The sequence below is a fragment of the Sus scrofa genome, chromosome 7, assembly GCF_054392235.1.
Source record: "Sus scrofa isolate SSC_HxYL_T2T_F1_AM1 chromosome 7, Sscrofa_HxYL_maternal_Yorkshire_Landrace_v2.0, whole genome shotgun sequence".
Lineage (NCBI taxonomy): Eukaryota > Metazoa > Chordata > Mammalia > Artiodactyla > Suidae > Sus > Sus scrofa.
This window is the reverse complement of record NC_139389.1, coordinates 87,344,235-87,363,169: the sequence shown is the minus strand read 5'-3', so window position 1 is coordinate 87,363,169 and position 18,935 is coordinate 87,344,235. Positions and strand designations below refer to the sequence as shown.

Sequence of the window (18,935 nt, the reverse complement as noted above, 5' to 3'; positions counted from 1 at the left end):
TAAATGTGTTATGAACTTCCCTTAAAATGAAGTGGGGAATGGGGAAACATTATCTGTTATATGATTTTCATTAACTGTAAAAGGAAAACAAGTTGGTTCATGGGGAAAGCTAAATTACTGGTTCCTAGTTCTCTCAACCTCTTTCATGGTGATTCATATGAGACAGACTAAGAGATACACTGAACAGTGGCTCCCCAAAATGTCTGACATATATATAGTTCAATACAGCTGATTCTTATGGCATTTCTTAATAAAATCAAAAGTATTATAAAGAAGTATAACTCAGTGTTAGCAATTATTCCCAGATCTAAGTTCTGTGGTACAAATATCAACTTTCTGATACTCTACCTTAATCTAAGTCTAATCCTTACCTCACACCAGTCAGAACAGCCATCATCAAAAAGTCTACAAATAATAAATGCTGGAGAGGGTGTGAAGAAAAGGGAATCTTTCTACACTGTGGGGATGTAAACTGGTATGGCCACAACAGAGAACAATATGGAGGTTCCTTAAAAAGAACTAAAAACAGAGTTACCATATGTTACAACAATCCCACTCCTGGGCATATATCCAGAGAAAACTCTAATTCAAAAAAATGTACACACCCTGAAGTTCAGAGAAGCACAATCTGTGATAGTCAAGACATGGAAGCAACCTAAATGTCCACTGACAGATGAATGGATAAAAAAGATGATAGATAGATAGATAGAGATAGGTAGATATTATTATATGAGATCTTATTATATTATATTAGTCAGCCATAAGAAAACAATGAGATAACGCCAATTACAGCAACATAAGTGGATACAGACATCATCATACTATACTTAAGGAAAGTCCCAAGAGAAGTGAATAATGAACATAGAGACATCTCTTGACACCAGAAGTAAATGAATCCTTAAGGATCAGGGAAAACAGGGCTTACTTCCTGGCAGGCTAAGCTTATAACCCCTCCAACCTTCAGCAAAAACATGCAAGGACCCTTATCATAATCACTTCCACTTTTTTTCTCCTCTCTAGTTATTGTCAAGAAGACTATCTCTTCTCTCTAAGAAAATAAAAAAGAAACTTTCGAGAAGCTTCAGTGTAGAATTACCCCTGCTGTTCCAGGTAATAAGGTTATATTGTTTAGAAGAGGAAAAAAAAAAAAAAAAAACATAATCTACCAGCTTTTAACCAAAACTCTCTTTGCTACAACCATACACATGCAACCAATATTTCTTAAGTTCTTACTGGTCAGGGAATGGTCCACATGAATTTATTTCAGTCAGTAATCTTTATAACAGCCCTTTAAAGAATACCCATTTTATAGCTAAGGAAACTGAGTATTTATTTTCTATGACTAGTAAAACAAAGCTCTTTAGTTCTAAATCCAATGCTTTTTCTATTATATACAGTAGCCTACCACGCATCCTAGTCTGGAAAATTACCCTTCTTCTTAAATATTTTCCAGAAATAGATTATCCAATGTTACAGATGGGGCAGAGCCCTCACTGAAACTACACAAATTAACTAAAGGAGGGAACTGACTTGTCGTGAGACATCTCTGGCTTGGATATATAGAGAGGGCCAGCAAATAGGTACCAAGGCTTCTACTGTACTGAGCTTTAAGAGGAAATTAAAAAATCAGGGAATGTCTCCCTTGCACTCTGGGTAGCATGGCCTGGCTTGCTCAGAAATAGTCTATCTCAACTTTTCCAGGGTTAACTTATTTAACAAGTAATCCAAAGGGAAAAAAAAAGGTGATTATTGTTAATTAACTCAGTGCAAGGAGCGTGGGTACATAAACACAGACCTCATTGTACCCATCTTCATAGTGCCCTCTGTGGTTGATGCAAGGTGAATTTACCAGCCTTTTATGTTTGGTTGATTGGTTGGTTGGTTTTTTGAGAGCTTCAGCTTAGACATAAGGCGGTAACATCATAATTTCTTCTGTACAGAGGAGCTCAATAATAAAAGGTAAGTAACAATACAGTCTGGTTAAATATATTAGATTGAGCATAAAATAGTGATGATAATTCCTGTTCTCTAGGATATCTTCCTGTTTTCTAAAATAGCTTTGTAAGACTTCCTGGCACAGAATTGCTGAGAGGGAAAGGTTTTACTTAAAAGTCTAACATGATCAATTTTTCCATTTTAAGAAGCACTGCGTTGCTGCTTGGAAAATGGAGGACAAAAGGGCAAAACTAGAAACAAGGAGCTGTGTTAGAATGCTGCTGCAGAAGTCCAAAACAGAAAGGATGATAGTTTGAACTTAAGAGATGACAGTAAAGACAGAGGAGTGAATGATACGAGCCATATTTGAGAAACAGAAGTATCCTGCTGATGAATTAGACGTGAGGGGTAAAAGATGTAACACTGAAATAAACCAAACCAGAAAGAGTATGTTCTTGAACATTAACTAAGCCATTTAAAGTGCTGAAAATATTTTGAGAAGATAGACAAAGTTTATCACCCACACAAAAATACCTTTTTAAAAGGATCCTGCAAAACCCTTTGATTTATTTTTTTTTATTTTATTTTATTTTTTATTTTTTGTATTTTCTTGGGCCGCACCCATGGCATATGGAGGTTCCCAGGTTAGGGGTCTAATCAGAGCTGTAGCCACCGGCCTATGCTACAGCCACAGCAACGCCAGATCTGAGCTGTGTCTGCAACCTACACCACAGCTTACAGCTATGCCAGATCCTTAACCCACTGAGCAAGGCCAGGGATCGAACCCACAACCTCATGGTTCTTAGTCGGATTTGTTAACCACTGAGCCATGAAGGGAACTCTAAAACACTTTGATTTAAACTGTCCTAACCACAAAAGGTAATAAATTATTTTCACCTATGGAAAAACTGAATGACTTTTCTCTTAGTTGGTATTAAACTGTTGACCTAAAAATGACTTTTTTACCTTTACGAAATTTAGAGTTCATAAGTGACTTTAGCATGTTATAGCCAATTTTCTTTTGACTGACTCCTTCTATTCATTAGAAGTTATTGTATCATTATGGCTCCAATATTAATTAAAATCCCCATTCAAAGAAAAGGGCATTAGGAAAAATGCTTCAGAAAAACAGAGAATTGCTTCAGAAAATGCCATATTCTGTACATATACATGATGAAATACTACTGAGTCATAAAAGAAAAATGAAATGATGCCTTTTTCAGCAATACTGATGAACCTAGAGATTATCATACTAAGAGAAGTCAGTCAGAAAGAGAAAGACAAATATATCACTTATATATGGTCTCTAAAACATGATACAAATGAACTTATTTACAAAACAGAAGCAGGCTCATAGACTTAGAAAACAAATTTATGGATACCACAGGGAAAAGGCGGTGGGAGGAGGGATAAATTAGGATTTGGGACTAGGAGATACAAACTACTATATGTAAAGTAGATAAACAACAAGGTCCTACTGTGTAGTAGAGGGAACTATATTCAATATCCTGTAATTAAACCATAATGGAAAAGACTTTTTTTAAAAAAATAAAATACCGCTTTCTTTCTGATGACATGTGGAATCTGAAAAAAGGACAGACTGAACTTCTTTGCAGAACAGATGCTGACTCACAGACATTGAAAAACTTAGGGTCTCTGGAGGAGACAGTTTGGGGGGTGGGGGATGTGCTTCGGTTGTGGGATGGAAATCCTGTGAAATTTGACTGTGGTGATCATTATACAACTATAGATGTGATAAATTAATTTGAGTAATAAAAAAAATTAAAAAAATAAAATACCACTTTCTGAATATTTTCATCCTCAATAAAAATGGTATCAAGTAATGCAAATACATATTAGATATTTTATGTCTGGTTTAAGTTCACCTTCAAGAGATGAATATGTGGTACCTGAAACTTAATCTCAGTCCCTAGCCACATGTCCTTAAAATCAGAGAGGAAAGGGCATCTAGAAAGGGTAAGTTTATGGTATAAGAACCAAATCCTCCCCCATCTGAAGAACTGAAAGACCTGAGGTAACTGTAGATATAAACTACGAGGATCTTGGGAAATTTTATTGGTCACATGAGTCCCCCTTGTCACTGAAATCATATAAAATCCATAACTAGATGTAGCTCAAAGATGGACAGTTCTGCACATATTTAATAAGTTTCAAAACATTAATCAGTTTATTAATCTCTTGTCACAATTTTTCTTCCTCTCCAAAAGCAAAACAAAAATACACTGTAATCAATTACCCCCTTCCCTAACACCTTCTGCCATTTTTGCAGGGAGCGTTTTTTGAGAGTTTTTATTTGTTTGTTTTTGCTTTTTAGGGCTGAACCTAAGACATATGGAAGTTCCCAGGCTGTGGGTCAAATTGAAGCTGCAGATGCCAGCCTATGCCACAGCCACAGTAACACAGGATCCAAGCCACATCTGCAACCTACACCACAGCTCATGGCAACACTGGATCCCTAACCTACAAGTGAGGCCAGGGATCGAACCTGCATCCTCATGGAGACTAGTCAGATTTTTAATCCACTCAGCCACAACAGGAACTCCCTTTTTATTTTATTTTTATTGGAGTATAGTTGATTTACAGTGTTGTGAGGTCTTACTGCTTTTGAATATTTCAGACAGACTATTGTGAAGAGTCTATGCCAACTCTCAAAAATAATGGAAAATAGACACGTTTCATGTTCCTTACGCATCTCCTATTTACCAAGGCTATAATAACTAAGACCAAAGCCTGAATTGCAGGACTATTTAACAACGTTTTTTTAACTCAGAAAAATATAAAGCCAATACACAAACATATAACCATCCAAAGTCATTCTGCCAAGATTGGAAGAGGAAGCAAAGAAATTTAAAGTTTTCTCTTCTTTTCAAGTTTCCTGCTACATGTATCTTAACATTAAATCAATAATATCAGGTTCCACAGTTTACATAACTAGAAAAAGAACTAATGGATTTTGCATAGTCATATTCGCGACCCAGATAATCAAAGACCTGTTTGAACAAGACTAGATTATTGCTAATCCTTTCTCTTAACTGGAGGAACTCTACCCTAAATGACTGGGAAATGTATTAACAGAAGTAAGCTGCAGTTATTTCCTACAATTAATATGAATGTTTTCCTCTTGAAGCCGGTAGAGTGCATTACCAAATAGAATCAACAAGTTAGTTCCGTACCTCAAAAGAAAAAAGGCGATTCCAGTAGTCCCAAGGGTCCCTCGTTCCATGGCCACAGAGTCTAAGTCAGCTTTGTCCACAAGTAGCTATGTTGGTGTGATCTCTTTCTAGAAGTTAAAAAAGTGCATTTATTCATTCATTTTATAACATTTGCTTTTTTAATTTTATTTTATTGTTATTAACCATAGCTGATTTACAGTGTGGTGTCAATTTCTTCTGTGATAGTATTATATCACTAAATTGAAAATATTGATGGTGGCTTACCCAGCTAAATATCTTTTTTTAAATTATAGTTGATTTACAATGTTGTGCTAATTCCTGCTGTACAGCAAAGTGACCCAGTTTTCATATATACATACACATTCCCTTTCTCATAGCATCCCCCATCATGTTCTAGCCCAAGAGACTGGACTCAGTAGGACCTCACTGCCCATCCATTCTAAAAGTAATAGCTTGTATCTACTAACCCCAAACTCCCACTCCCTCAACCCTCCACCTTGGCAACAAGAAATTTGTTCTCCATGTCTGTGAGTCTGTTGGTTTTGTAGACAGGTTCATTTGTTTCATATTTTAGATTCCACATATAAGTGATATCATATGGTATTTGTCTTTCTTAACTTCACTTAGTGTGAGAATTTCTAGCTGCATCCATGTTGCTGCAAATGACATTGTTTCGTTCTTCTATGGCTGAGTACAATTCCATTGTGTATATATACCACATCTTCTTAATCCATTTACCTGTCATTGGATGTTTAGGTTGTTTTCATGTCTTGGCTATTGTGAATAGTGCTGTAATGAACATAGGAGTGCATGTATCTTTTTGAATGAAAGCTTTGTCTGGATATATGCCCAGGAGTGGGATTGCTGTATCATATGATAGTTCTGTATTTAGTTACCTGAGGAACCTCCATACTGTTTTCCATAGTGGTTGTACCAATTTACATTCCCACCAATAGCGTTTCTCTACACCATCTCTAGCATTTATGCAAATCAAAACTACAATGAGGTACCAAAATGGTCATCATTAATAAGTTTACCATTTTCTAAATATTTATTAAAAGATGCCTAAGTGCAAAGCATTATACTAATTCCTAATCATGTCTAATAAAGTAACTTCTCAGGCAAACTGATTTTGAGCTGATGACAAAGGTTCTATTTGAAATTTGCTGCTCAGGAAGATGTTTCTGTGTGACCCACTTTAAAGAATTCTCTCTTGAGACAAGCATATGAAAAAAGAAGGGGTGCAGTAAAAATATGTCTTCTTAAATCATAAGGCAGATCACAAGACTCAAATCTTATAAAAGATAAAGGTGGCTGTAAATTATATCATGCATTAAAATGTTCTCCTAAACCAAGTTTGGAGACAGTTTTATCATTTTCAGAATTCTCTTCCTTGAAAGCAAAACAGTTCTGACATAAGCATCTACTCTGAAAAAAACAAAACAAAACAAAACAAACAAACAAAAAAAACACTGTCAGGAAGACAACTACTAAGTCTGATATTACAAAAGGAAAAGAAAAAAGAGAGAAGCCATTAAAATTCAGTCTATATTTAATTCCCCAGGCTCTGGTAAATATAGACCTTAACATTACAAAAAGATGTTGACAATCAGAGATCTCATACACTGTCAATGAGAGTGATAAACAGTGCAATAATGATGGAACAGCGTTTAGCTTGATCTACGAAAATTGACGATACACACGCCCTATGATCCAGCCTACAGAAATGCAAGCATGGGTCAACCAGGAAAAAGGAACTATATATTCATAGCAGCATTACTCCTAATAGCTGTAAAGTATAAATAGCCAAAATACCCAACTCTAGTACACTGGTTTAATAAGTGGTGGTTTATTAATAGACTGTAATGGTATAGAGTGGTAAAAATGGACAAACTATAGATACATGCCACAAAATAAATTTCAAAAAACTTACTATTGAACAAAAGAAGCCATACAAAAGTACTATGTATACCATGATTTCATTTATGGAAAGTATAAAAACAATCAAAACTAAAAAAATTGTGTTTCAGAACGCATATTTAGTTTTTTTGTTTGGGGTTTTTGTTTGTTTGTTTTTTGCTTTATAGGTTCACACTTGCAGCATTTGGAAATTCCCAGGCCAGGGGTCTAATGGAAGCTGTAGCCACCAGCCTATGCCACAGCTGCAGCAGTGTCAGCTCCGAGCCATATCTGCAACCTACACCACAGATCACGGCAACACCAGATCCTTAACCCACTGAGCAAGGCCAAGGATCGAACAATAATCCTCATGGATCCTGGTCAGGTTCATTACCACTGAGCCATGACAGGAAAGCCCCATACTTAGTTATTAAAACAAAGAAAAGAAGGAAGGTGATTACCATCAGGAAAGGAGAATGTTTCAACTGGAGGGACAGAGAGAGGCAGAGGTAGTGATTGTGATAGAGCATGAGAGGAGATTTGAGGGTGCAAATGATAATCTATTTCTTGACCTCAGTTATAGTTACTGAAGAGTTTTATAAATAATTATTTAAATGTCAAGCATGTTTCTATATATTGCAAAATAAGGAAATGTCTCTGTCTACTGATATTCATTGACTTCTCGTGTTTTTACAACCCAGCCACTAAGCCAGTTCAATATTTCAGGATTAGATAAAATAGTAACTATTGACATATAAATGTTTATTGCATTCCCTAGGGTGGTTCCAATGCATATCTGAGTCCCCATCTGTCTTTGCAATTACTCAATAATTTGATGGTGCTTTCACAGCTCCCAGACACATGAACATCTCCAACACCCCCAGCAACTCCAGCACCATCACCGGCTTCATCCTCCTGGGCTTCCCTTGCTCCAGGCACGGACAGATCCTCCTCTTTCTGCTCTTCGCTGGGGTCTACCTCCTGACCCTCATGGGCAATGGTTCTATCATCTGTGCTGTGCGCTGGGATCAGAGACTCCACACCCCCATGTACATCCTGCTCGCCAACTTCTCCTTCCTCGAGATCTCCTATGTCACCTCCACTGTCCCAAACATGCTGGCCAACCTCCTCTCTGACAACAAGGTCATCTCCTTCTCTGGATGCTTTCTCCAGTTCTACTTTTTCTTTTCCTTGGGTTCTACAGAATGCTTTTTCTTGGCGATTATGGCATTTGATCGATACCTTGCCATCTGCCGGCCTCTACGTTACCCCACTCTCATGACTGCACGTCTCTGCACCAATCTTGTGGTCAGCTGCTGGGTACTTGGTTTCCTCTGGTTCCTAGTCCCTATCATCATCATTTCCCAAATGTCCTTCTGTGGATCCAGGATCATTGACCACTTCCTGTGTGATCCAGGTCCTCTGTTGGCCCTCACCTGCACTAGAGTACCTGTAATAGAGTTAACGAGCTCTACTTTAAGTTCACTGCTCTTATTTATTCCCTTTTTCTTCATCATGGGGTCCTATGCTCTGGTCCTTAGGGCTGTATTCAAAGTCCCTTCAGCAGCTGGACAAAGAAAGGCTTTCTCCACCTGTGGGTCCCATCTGGCGGTGGTTTCTCTTTTCTATGGCTCAGTGATGGTCATGTATGTGAGCCCCACATCTGAGCATGAAGCTGGAATGCAGAAGCTTGTGACTCTGTTTTATTCTGCAGTTACTCCACTCATTAATCCTGTAATATACAGTCTAAGAAACAAAGACATGAAACATGCTATGAAGAAATTATTAGGAACATAAAAGTCTTGGTTTAAAATATTTGAGGGGACGGAAGTTGTTTGCAATCTCTTGGTTAAAAAGAAGACTGACATCATTCAGCAAAGTGTTTATATTGGTTTTGACCTGTATACACCATAGTGTGTTTTTATTTCCTAGAATATAGGACTATAAGGAATCTCAAAGATGTACTCCATATCCCTAATTGTGCAAATGATAGAGACATAGATTGAAAACCTGAGTTGCGTTTTTTGAGGAAATATAAGTTAAAGTGGATTTCCTGCCAACCTAGAAAACTTCTCTACAATGGCAGAAGAAATTTTAAAGGTTTCATTACTGGATAAGCATTAAAGAAAGAGAATATGGCCATCACGGGCAATCCACTACAAGATGGCAAAGACAGAAAGAAAGCTCATCCTTTTATAGCCAAGCAAATACAACACATCACATACATGTTCTCAAAATAAATAATAACTAATCCTCAAAAAGACTTGACCATTTTACCACACATAGTTTATCCCAGATTCACCTGGTAATTGGAATGGCCATCTGATTTTGATAATTGGCTTCACACAAAAGAAAAATAACATACTTCTATGACAGGAGACAGTTTTGCAACTTGGACATTAAGCCAAAGTTAGTCTCCTACCTTCCCTCGATTATTACATTTCAAAGACACTCCCCAGATCCTTGACAGAGACATCCCTGGGTCTTAAATCTGACAAGAGTGTTATTAACCTTTTTAAAACGTACAAGCATTTCAAAGACAGAGAAATAACTGAAGTACAAATTTTCTAAGGTAAATGCTCCTTAAAAAGGGAGAGGGGAAAATCTCTTCATTTTCAACATGGATAATTAAGCCTCTTATTTTTTATGTGTATGTGCTCTTACAAATTGCATGAGCCTAGGGCAAAAACTGAAGTTTTATATTACCCTTCCAACATCAACAAATTCTTTACTCTTCTAGTTGCACTTATATTTCTGCCCTCCAAAATGTCTATTCTGATAGCATCAATAATAGAGATATCAATTATTATATATCTGTATGTATATATATACCTTCATATAAATAAGAAAAATAGCATCAGCATAATAAAAAGGTGCCAAATATATGACAAAAGTAAAAAGCAAAGTCTTTTAAATATCTGAAAAGACATTGTGGTTTATTCAGAGAAATATAAAGAAAACTACAATAAATATACCTCTTTTCCCTTCAAATTGACAAAGATCAAAAATAATGTTGGGTTGGAGTTCCTGTCATGGCTCAGTGGCTAACGAATCCAACTAGGAAATATGAAGTTGCAGGTTCGATCCCTGGCCTTGCTCAGTGGGTTAAGGATCCAGCATTGCCATGAGCTGTGGTGTAGGTCGCAGACGGAGCTCAGATCCCGCGTTAATGTGCCTCTGGCAAAGGCCAGCAGCAACAGCTCCGATTAGATCCCTGGCCTCCATATGCCACGGGAGCGGCCCCAGAAAAGGCAAATAGACAAAAAAAATAGTAATAATAATCATGTTGGAAGTTCCCATCATGGCTCAGTGGAAACGAATCTAACATCCATGAGGACGCAGGTTCAATCCCTGGCCTCGCTCAGTTGGTTAAGGATCCGGCGTTGCCGTGAGCTGTGGTGTAGGTCACAGATGTGGCTCGGATCTTGTGTTGCTATGGCTGTGTATAGGTCAGCGGCTACAGATCTGATTCGACCCCTAGCCTGGAAACCTCCATGTGTCATGGATGCAGCCATAAAAAGACAAATAATAATAATAATGTTGGGAAAAACAGCAATCTCATCCTTTGCTAGTAAAGCATAAACTGGTACAACATCTATGGAGGACAGTTTGCTTAAAAACTATCAAAATCTAAAAGGCATTCTCTCTGATTCAATAATTCTACTCTTAGATATTTATCTGAGTAGGACACTTATGCATAAGAAAAATGATAGTTGTACAAGAATTTTGACTATTCCTTCTAATAGAAAGGATTGGAGCAATATGAATTCCCATTTATTAAAGACTAATTAGATAAATTATTGTATATACACAGAATGGAATATACTATATAACTGTTAAAAATGAAGATCTGTGCATACTGACATAAAAGTATTCTCAAAGTTAAAGGAAAAGCAAGTTGAGGAGTTCCCGTCTTGGCACAGTGGAAACGAATCCAATTAGGAACCATGAGGTTGGGGGTTCGATCCCTGGCCTCGCTCAAAATAAGGCTCCAGCATTGCCGTGATCTGTAGGTCAAAGACACAGCTCGGATCTGGCATTGCTGTGGCTCTGGAATAGGCCGGCAGCAACAGCTCCAATTAGACCCCTAGCCTGGGAACCTCCACATGCTGCAAGTGTGGCCCTAAAAGTACAAAAGACCCAAAAAAAAAAAAAAAAAGCAAGTTGAAAGATATCTGTATCTTGATTTTCTATTATGTGAAGAAAGATTATGTAAATATGTATATATATGTTCATAAACACAATGTGTATTTCTAAAAGAAGAAAGAGGAAACTAGTACCTGGGAAAACAGAATTGTGTATCTAGGGAATGGAGAAAAAAGGAGATGTTTTCACTGTAGTAAATGCCTCTGTATTTTTAAAATTTCTTCCTATATGCCTGTATTTCATTTAAACAACATTTAATGTTAACATTTAAAAATTAATTTTAAAACTATTTCATTATGAAATTAGAACCAGGGAAAATTTCTTCATAATTCCTGTGATTCTTTGGGAAACTAGGAAAAGAACTATTTGTTAGTGGAAGAAAAAAAAAGGAAACTGACAACCCTTGGTGTAGAAGTAAAGACAATAAATCACATCATCATCGTGACACTTCTATAAAGCCTCATCTTAAACTTCCTTAATGAAAGCCTACATTGATCTCAGCTTATTTATAAACACTAAATTCAGCCACTGGGCTCATAAACTCATAATTTATGAGAAGAGAAACAATTTAGGTATAGCCCAATCACTGCCTACTGTTACTAACAGTTTCTCATTTGAACTTCACCCTAAAAAGTAGTTGACTGGGAATGTACAAGGAAAGGAAGAATAGTACATGAATAAAACATTATCAACTCTTCTGAGGATTTAGCTGTGATTGACGTCTGTTTTTTAATCCTATTCTGCATATACTTTTTAAAAAGTAACCATTGCTGGAAATATAAATTCGAGCCAAAGACTGAAGTTTTCACCAGATTTTTTCCATCTAAACATTATGAATGATGATTAAGTATCTAAGTTAGCACAAATAACCTATTCAACCTATAACGTACCTGCTCATAATGCGAATGTATTCCAAGATCTAATCCACGTACCAGTGGGGGTAGGAAAGGCAAATAAAAAGGAATAAAAACATAGTAACACATTCTTGCTTGCAATTAATATGTAAACCTGCTACAACTAAATATATGAATTTAGGTGCTCTCTGGGTGCATTACTCCACAGAGGTGGGTGTCTCCTGCTTTCAGAGTCAGGATGGTCTTCCATGCCTTTCAGACTCACTCAACAAAACATGGCTATTTTGTATATGCATAGGCTAACTATGACTAGAACAGAACACAGGGCAAAGAGCCCAGGAAACTCTGACAGGGAAAACCTGAAAGACAAGGCAGAGCTCTACTGCAGAGGTCTTATCAACCAGGCTATGGACTTTGAGTTTTATGTTGTGGGTAGAGGAAGCATAAAAGGTGCTTAAAGAGGAGGAGAGATGTTTAAGATGAAAACTCTTTCAAGCAGTGTGAAGGGACAAAAGGTGGGTTATGCTAAAAGACCTGCTCCTGTGTTGAGGATGAAGAAACCTTGAAGCCCAACCCCTAACTGCAGCTTCTCTGCAAACTGCTACAGAATGGCCCTGCTACCACCTCTTAGACAAAAGTATCCTTGGGCCTGGTAAGTGCCCCATGAGAGGCAGGGTTCTTCAGTGCAACTGTTGGAACTCCAAGTTCTAACTGAGAGAAGAGAGGAAAAGGTCCCTGAGAAGGCCATGGTGGTCTTAGGAAAAGAGTAATTCCAAAGCCCTCTTGACTGACCTCCATCACTCCCTGAAACCAGTCTACTCTGTCTGAGAGCAAGACAAGGATCTGTCCCCAGAACACACAATTGGCAACAACCTAACAGAAGACAACAAAAAACTCCAGCAATACCAACACCTTATCATGGGTTTTGTTTGACAAAACTTCCCTAGAGCACATGAGAGGTACTCTAAACATGTTTAGTGAGTGATGGATGAACTTATTAAATGCATCTCTGGACATCACTAAGAGATTTAGACCCAGTAAAAGATAATATTCCCTCCACCACTGGAGAAAATAAAGGAAAAAGTGAAGGCACAATGGTCTCCAGAGAAGACAGGGAGTGAGCAAGGGAATAACCAGCACAGACCTGTCTCCTGGCACCATCCTCTTTCTAGAGACAGTGAATGATTCCTCAAGGACCAAAAGACAAGCTCTACTTATAATCCATGGATCCTAAAGTGCACACATCCACTCATCTTCATCCCACCTATTTTTACTTTCTCTCCCAGCTATTTACTACAAAGAGTTTCTACTCTCAGAAAAACCTGCATGAAACCAACTGAGAAGCCTCTGTTGGGATTCCCTTCGCTGCTTCAGGAAAGAAGGTAATTTTGTTCTTAGAGGAGAAAAATATTAAAATATAGCTAGAGAATCTACATCTCTGAAAAAAGTCTTGTGTTAACTCTGCCACAGTTTTACACAAAACATCTAATATTTACTATATAACAGATATGGACAAGGTGCTTGCACTTTGTCAAATAATTATTTCATTCAACAGTATTCATAACAACTCTTTGTTATCTCCATTTGATGTCTGAAGAAACTAAGAGTTTCAAGAAATAACTGGCTTAGGAGTTCCAGTCATGGTTCAGCGGAAATGAATCTCACTAGTATCCGTGAGGACACAGGTTCGATCACTGGCCTCACTCAGTGGGTTAAAGTATCCAGCCGTGAGCTGTGATGTAGGTCACAGATGTGGCCTGGAACCCGTGTTACTGTGGCTGTGGCGTAGGCCAGCAGCTACAGCTTCAATTCAACCCCTAGCCTGGGAACCTCCATATGCCAAAGGTGAAGTCCTAAAAAAGAAAAGAAAAGAAAAGAACTGCCTTACAGAATTTTCCACAATAATGCAATGTTAAGTGCTGGAATTCAAATCCTGTATTCAAATTCAGTACTCTTTCTAGTATAAGACAAATGCCTACCACTTACCAGCAATGGATAAGTATACTTTCAAGGGGTTTCAAAAAAGTTTTTACAGTGAGATAGAGGGCCAAAGAGAGACAGAGACGGACATATAGAGAGATAACAGATAGATACCACTAACTAGTGCCAGGCATTTAGAAAATATTATTTCTGAAATCTTCAAAACACCCTCTGTAGTCAGTGCTCTTATTCTCTCCACCTTACAGAAAAGGAAACCAAAGCATAGAGAGGTGCTGGAAAGTTGTGGAGGCAGGATTCAAACCCAAACAGTCCCATTATGGAAGCTGAGCTCCTGCATGCAGCAGCCTCTCCATGTCAGTGAGGCAAAGGACAGTGCTCAGCTGGGCTGGGAACTGTCTGGGCTGGCTACTGAGAGAAGCTAGTGAGGATACCAGGACTCCACTCCAGTTTGGTTTCTGGGATCCAGCTTTGGAGAAAAAAAGAAAGTATCAGTCAAAAATATCCAGATTGGGAGTTCCCGTCGTGGCGCAGTGGTTAACGAATCCGACTAGGAACCATGAGGTTGCGGGTTCGGTCCCTGCCCTTGCTCAGTGGGTTAACGATCCGGCGTTGCCGTGAGCTGTGGTGTAGGTTGCAGATGTGGCTCGGATCCCGCGTTGCTGTGGCTCTGGCGTAGGCTGGTGGCTACAGCTCCGATTCAACCCCTAGCCTGGGAACCTCCATATGCCACGGGAGCGGCCCAAGAAATAGCAACAACAACAACAACAACAACAACAACAGCAACAACAACAACAACAACAACAACAAAAAAAAAAATCCAGATTGTTAAACTAGTCAAAATCAGGATGATCACATAACATCCAGACATTTAGATACTAATTTACTAAGTTTAAAAGTGAAGCTTGTTTTCTTGGTTCTGTTAATCCTCTGTCTAAGCAGCTTGAGTACACAGACAGTCTTGGGGCCCTTTTGCTCCAGTTCTCACTACCTTGGCCACAGCACCCTGTAGCCACCCACAGGGACCTGGCCAACTTAGGATGACCTGTTAACACAGGCACTAAATTCTATCCTTAGGAGTTCATTAACAAAAGATGCATAACAAAACAGCTTAGCAGAAATATCTCTACCTTTACCCACTCAATTTTATTAGGTTTAGAATAAAATATTTTTACACATTTTCTATTTCGTGGAACAATTTTCTCTACCTTGTATTTAGAAAACTATTCTGAAAAGGGAGCTGTCCTGAATCCTGAATCCTGTCTTGAGTCCTTCTTACACAATTAATATATCACCCAGCAAGAGTTTCCATTCCAGGATTATATATCACTTCTAGATCTGCAAGTTTGTGTCCCATATACTCAGGGCATTCTTAGAATAACAATTAACATCTCTGAGATGAACAGGATTAAGAATTATATAGCACAATTCCCATTCTACATTTAAGATACTAAAGTTACAGATGTTAAATAACTATGCTAGATTCATAAATAAAGTTAGTTTAAAAAAATCAACAAAATATAGAACAAGTCTTTCCTCTTTTCCATTCTGCTGCCCATTTTTAGCAGCTAAAGAGATAATCGATTAAAATAGAATAGCTTCCGTTACCAAGAACATTCAACCTCTTATATCCCCCTTTCAAATGAATTTCATAGACTATCAATAGTCTAGTATCTTCAGGTAATACAAAGTTCTTAGATAAAACATTCCTATGAATTTTACTGACATTAGTTTCTAGGTTCACATGATATGAAAATCATTTTCATATAAATATTGTTTTCAGGCTTGAAACATATTTCTCTCAAAATGTCTTCTATGTATGGATATTTTAAGGAATCTTTTATTCTCTTCACTCTAATCCATGTGTTTTCCAAAGTTTCTATAATAAAGAGATTTTATAATTAGAAAAATATTTTTGGAAAAGAGAGAGCTGTTAAACAAGTTTAGTAAACAGCTACTATGTGCCACAACTATAATGAAACAATGAACTCAACAGCCAGAGTTCCTGCCCTCATTCAACTGGCAAAGATATACAAATAAGAAGCAAAATAACTTCAGATTTTTATAAGTAGTAGGAAGGAAATAAATAGAAATTTATAAATAAAAAAATGGCAGGAGAAGTACAGTGTTCAGAAGAACAGAATAATTAGGCTAGAAACTGAAGTATAGACTTCAGATAACATTTCCAGGCACACACCTAAAACAAAGAACTTGGTCAGAGAAGAACTTGGCTTATTCCAGGATACAGAGAAGGCCCATGTAAATGAAGGGGGAGAAGGGAAGCCATGACCAGGAAAGGGGGAGGGAGAAGTGAAAAAATAGTGAAGTAGGTGGAAGCCAGACCATTCAGGGGTCATGCCTCGCAAAATGGAGCCTGGATTTTATTCTAGGTTGGAGGAAGTTACTAAATAATGTTTTCATATGAGGAAATGACATGATCTTATTTACATTATTAAAAGGTCAGTCTGGCTGCTGTGTAGAGAATTGGTTGTAGAGAAGCAAAGGCAAGAGGCAAAGAGACCATTCAGCAGGCCTTTGCAGTAATCCAGAGAAAAAAATAAGGGTAGCATAAATAGGGGGATACAGGGCAAAGAGAGAGAAACAGACGCCTCAAGGCTCAAGGCATATTTTAGAAAGAGAGCAAATAGAATTACAGGCGAACTATGTATGAAGGATGAAAGAAAGAAGTGATATTAAAACATAAGAGAAAAAAAAGAAGGTCCTCAAATGTTTTCTCAATCATCCCTACTTCAAGTAATAAGATGGTCAAATAAATGACCATGAATAAATTGAGATTTCAGGAAAACCAGCAAAACAATAACAGACCAAAAAAACACAATCACTACTAAGCAACAAATTCCTTGAAAAATTGACTTGATAAAAGCCAGGTGTCACTTCTCTAAATTACTATTATAAACTCACGCCTTCGGAGTTCCCGTCGTGGCGCAGTGGTTAACGAATCCGACTAGGAACCATGAGGTTGCGGGTTCGGTCCCTGCCCTTGCTCAGTGGGTTGACGATCCGGCGTTGCGGTGAGCTGTGGTGTAGGTTGCAGACACGGCTCGGATCCCGCGTTGCTGTGGCTCTGGTGTAGGCCGAAGGCTACAGAGCTGTGGTGTAGGTTGCAGACACGGCTCGGATCCCGCGTTGCTGTGGCTCTGGTGTAGGCCATAAGGCTACAGAAGGCTACAGCTCCGATTCAACCCCTAGCCTGGGAACCTCCATATGCCGCGGGAGCGGCCCAAGAAATAGCAACAACAACAAAAAATAAATAAATAAATAAATAAAAAATAAACTCACGCCTTCATAAAATGTTTGTTTTAACTTCTGAGACTCTATAATCTGAATTCATCAGTCATATTAAATCCTACCTTCTGCCACTTATGAGTAAGCAGTGCGCCAAATGACCCCATTAGTTTCTAAACATTCTACAAACAGACAAGCCAAATTTGGGGGGGAAAAAACTTCTTCAACAAAGACAAAAGTCCTGAACATTTTTATCCTAAATGAATACAGAGGAGAGCTGTTTTACAAATATGATTTTTTTTTTTTCTTTTTCAGCCATACCTACAGCACGTGGAAGTTTCAGGCTAGGGACCAAATCTGAGCCAGAGCTGCAGACCTATACTACAGCTGCAGTAATGCTGGATCTTTAACCCACTGCGCCAGGCTAGGAACAACTGGCACATCGACAGAGATAAGCCAGATCATTAACCCACTTTGCCACAGCGGGAAATCCAAATATGAGATTTTTTAAAGAAAATATGTTTTCAGTTTCCCTTCATGATATATATAATTGTTTGAAACTTAATCTGAGCCCCTTGACAGATGACTTTAAAAGCTAAGCAAAAACATAGAAGAGCTCATACATAACATGTCATTTTATATATATACACATACACACACACAGAGTACATAACGTATATTCTCCCCTTCCTCATCCCACTCTTGCTGCAGCCAGCAATGCCCTGTGGTAATACACATTAAAATAGAGATGGTCAGGGCATTTCTGTTGTGACTCATTAAAAACAAACCCAACCAGAATCCATGAGGATACAGGTTCGATCCCTGGCCCCACTCAGTGGGTTAAGGAGCTAGCATTGCCACCAGGTGTGGTGTAGGGTCACAGACACGGCTTGGATTTGGTGTTGCTGTGGCCATGGCATAGGTTGGCAGCTGTGGCTCCAATTCAATCCCTGGCCTGGGAACTTCCTATGCTGCAGGTGCAGCCCTAAAAAAAAATGCAAAAAAAAAAAAAATGGCAGAGATGGTCAGAATCTTGGGAGTTCTTATTGGACATAAGAGTGCCTCTTGACCTGAGAATCAAGTAATATCCTAAGCAAACCTGACGCAGAGGAAGGGTTCCAGGACACCACTACGTTCTCATTCCAGAGAACAGACCTAATTCAATATGGTCACATTACTGATGGTAATTTTATCTTTCAAGATACCTATCCAGATGGCCCTTTTTTGGGGTGCTGTTTTCTCAGGTAGTTTTCTCCAGCAAAGTTGACTGATTTACTTATGAAATTCATAGATAATTTGTAGATAATTATGAGAGAATAAATCAACAAGTTAAGCTGAAATATAGCAACTGTCTATTTTTAAATGACATCAAAAGTCCCATATGTTTTCCTATTTCAAAATCACATGATTCAACAAGGCACCTGCCTACAAACAGTTGCATTTGGTGACAATTCAAGGAGTACTTAGGAAGTGCACTTCTCCATTCATTAAAAAAAAAATTACAGAACCTTTATAAGTGCAAGAGTCATGTGCATCCCCAGTCAACACCATGACACTGCTCTTTGGCATAGCAATAATCTTAACCTACTCTTAAAAAATCATTTTCCAAAAAGAGAGCTAAGCCAATATATTTAGTTTAAAAGGACAGGAAAAGAGAATAAACACTGTAATGTGAGTCTACACTGCATCCTCCTTCCTGGGATAAGCTACATGAGGTAGGTAT

The 18,935-nt window shown here is 38.2% G+C and overlaps 3 protein-coding genes across 8 annotated transcripts in view; 2 read left to right on the top strand and 1 right to left on the bottom strand.

The window, feature by feature from the left end:
- The window catches only part of LOC100155381 (olfactory receptor 4S2-like), a 348,453-nt gene that overhangs the window by 216,869 nt on the left and 112,649 nt on the right, over positions 1 to 18,935 (bottom strand). For 4 of the 5 annotated variants that reach the window (XR_014810897.1, XM_084969328.1, XM_084969329.1 and 1 more), the window contains exon 2: positions 5,130 to 5,236. The gene's annotated coding sequence lies outside the window, so the exon portion shown is untranslated. Of the gene's footprint in view, positions 1 to 2,506; positions 5,237 to 18,935 lie in introns of those variants that run through there. The other variant, XR_014810898.1, reaches the window with a different exon arrangement.
- The window catches only part of LOC100524879 (olfactory receptor 11G2-like), a 37,390-nt gene that overhangs the window by 16,119 nt on the left and 2,336 nt on the right, over positions 1 to 18,935 (top strand). The window contains exon 2 of the mRNA XM_013997676.3: positions 13,315 to 13,410. The gene's annotated coding sequence lies outside the window, so the exon portion shown is untranslated. The remainder of the gene's footprint in view (positions 1 to 13,314; positions 13,411 to 18,935) is intronic.
- LOC100523805 (olfactory receptor 11G2-like) lies at positions 5,792 to 8,825 on the top strand. Of its 2 annotated transcripts, XM_021099325.1 has the most exons (2): positions 5,792 to 5,804; positions 7,879 to 8,825. In XM_021099325.1, exons 1-2 carry the CDS (start codon positions 5,792 to 5,794, stop codon positions 8,823 to 8,825), a joined length of 960 nt encoding a protein of 319 aa, XP_020954984.1. The 2 variants fall into 2 exon arrangements, with proteins under 2 accessions (XP_020954984.1, XP_003128834.4); XM_003128786.7 differs by lacking the exon at positions 5,792 to 5,804 and having other exon boundaries at positions 7,872 to 8,825.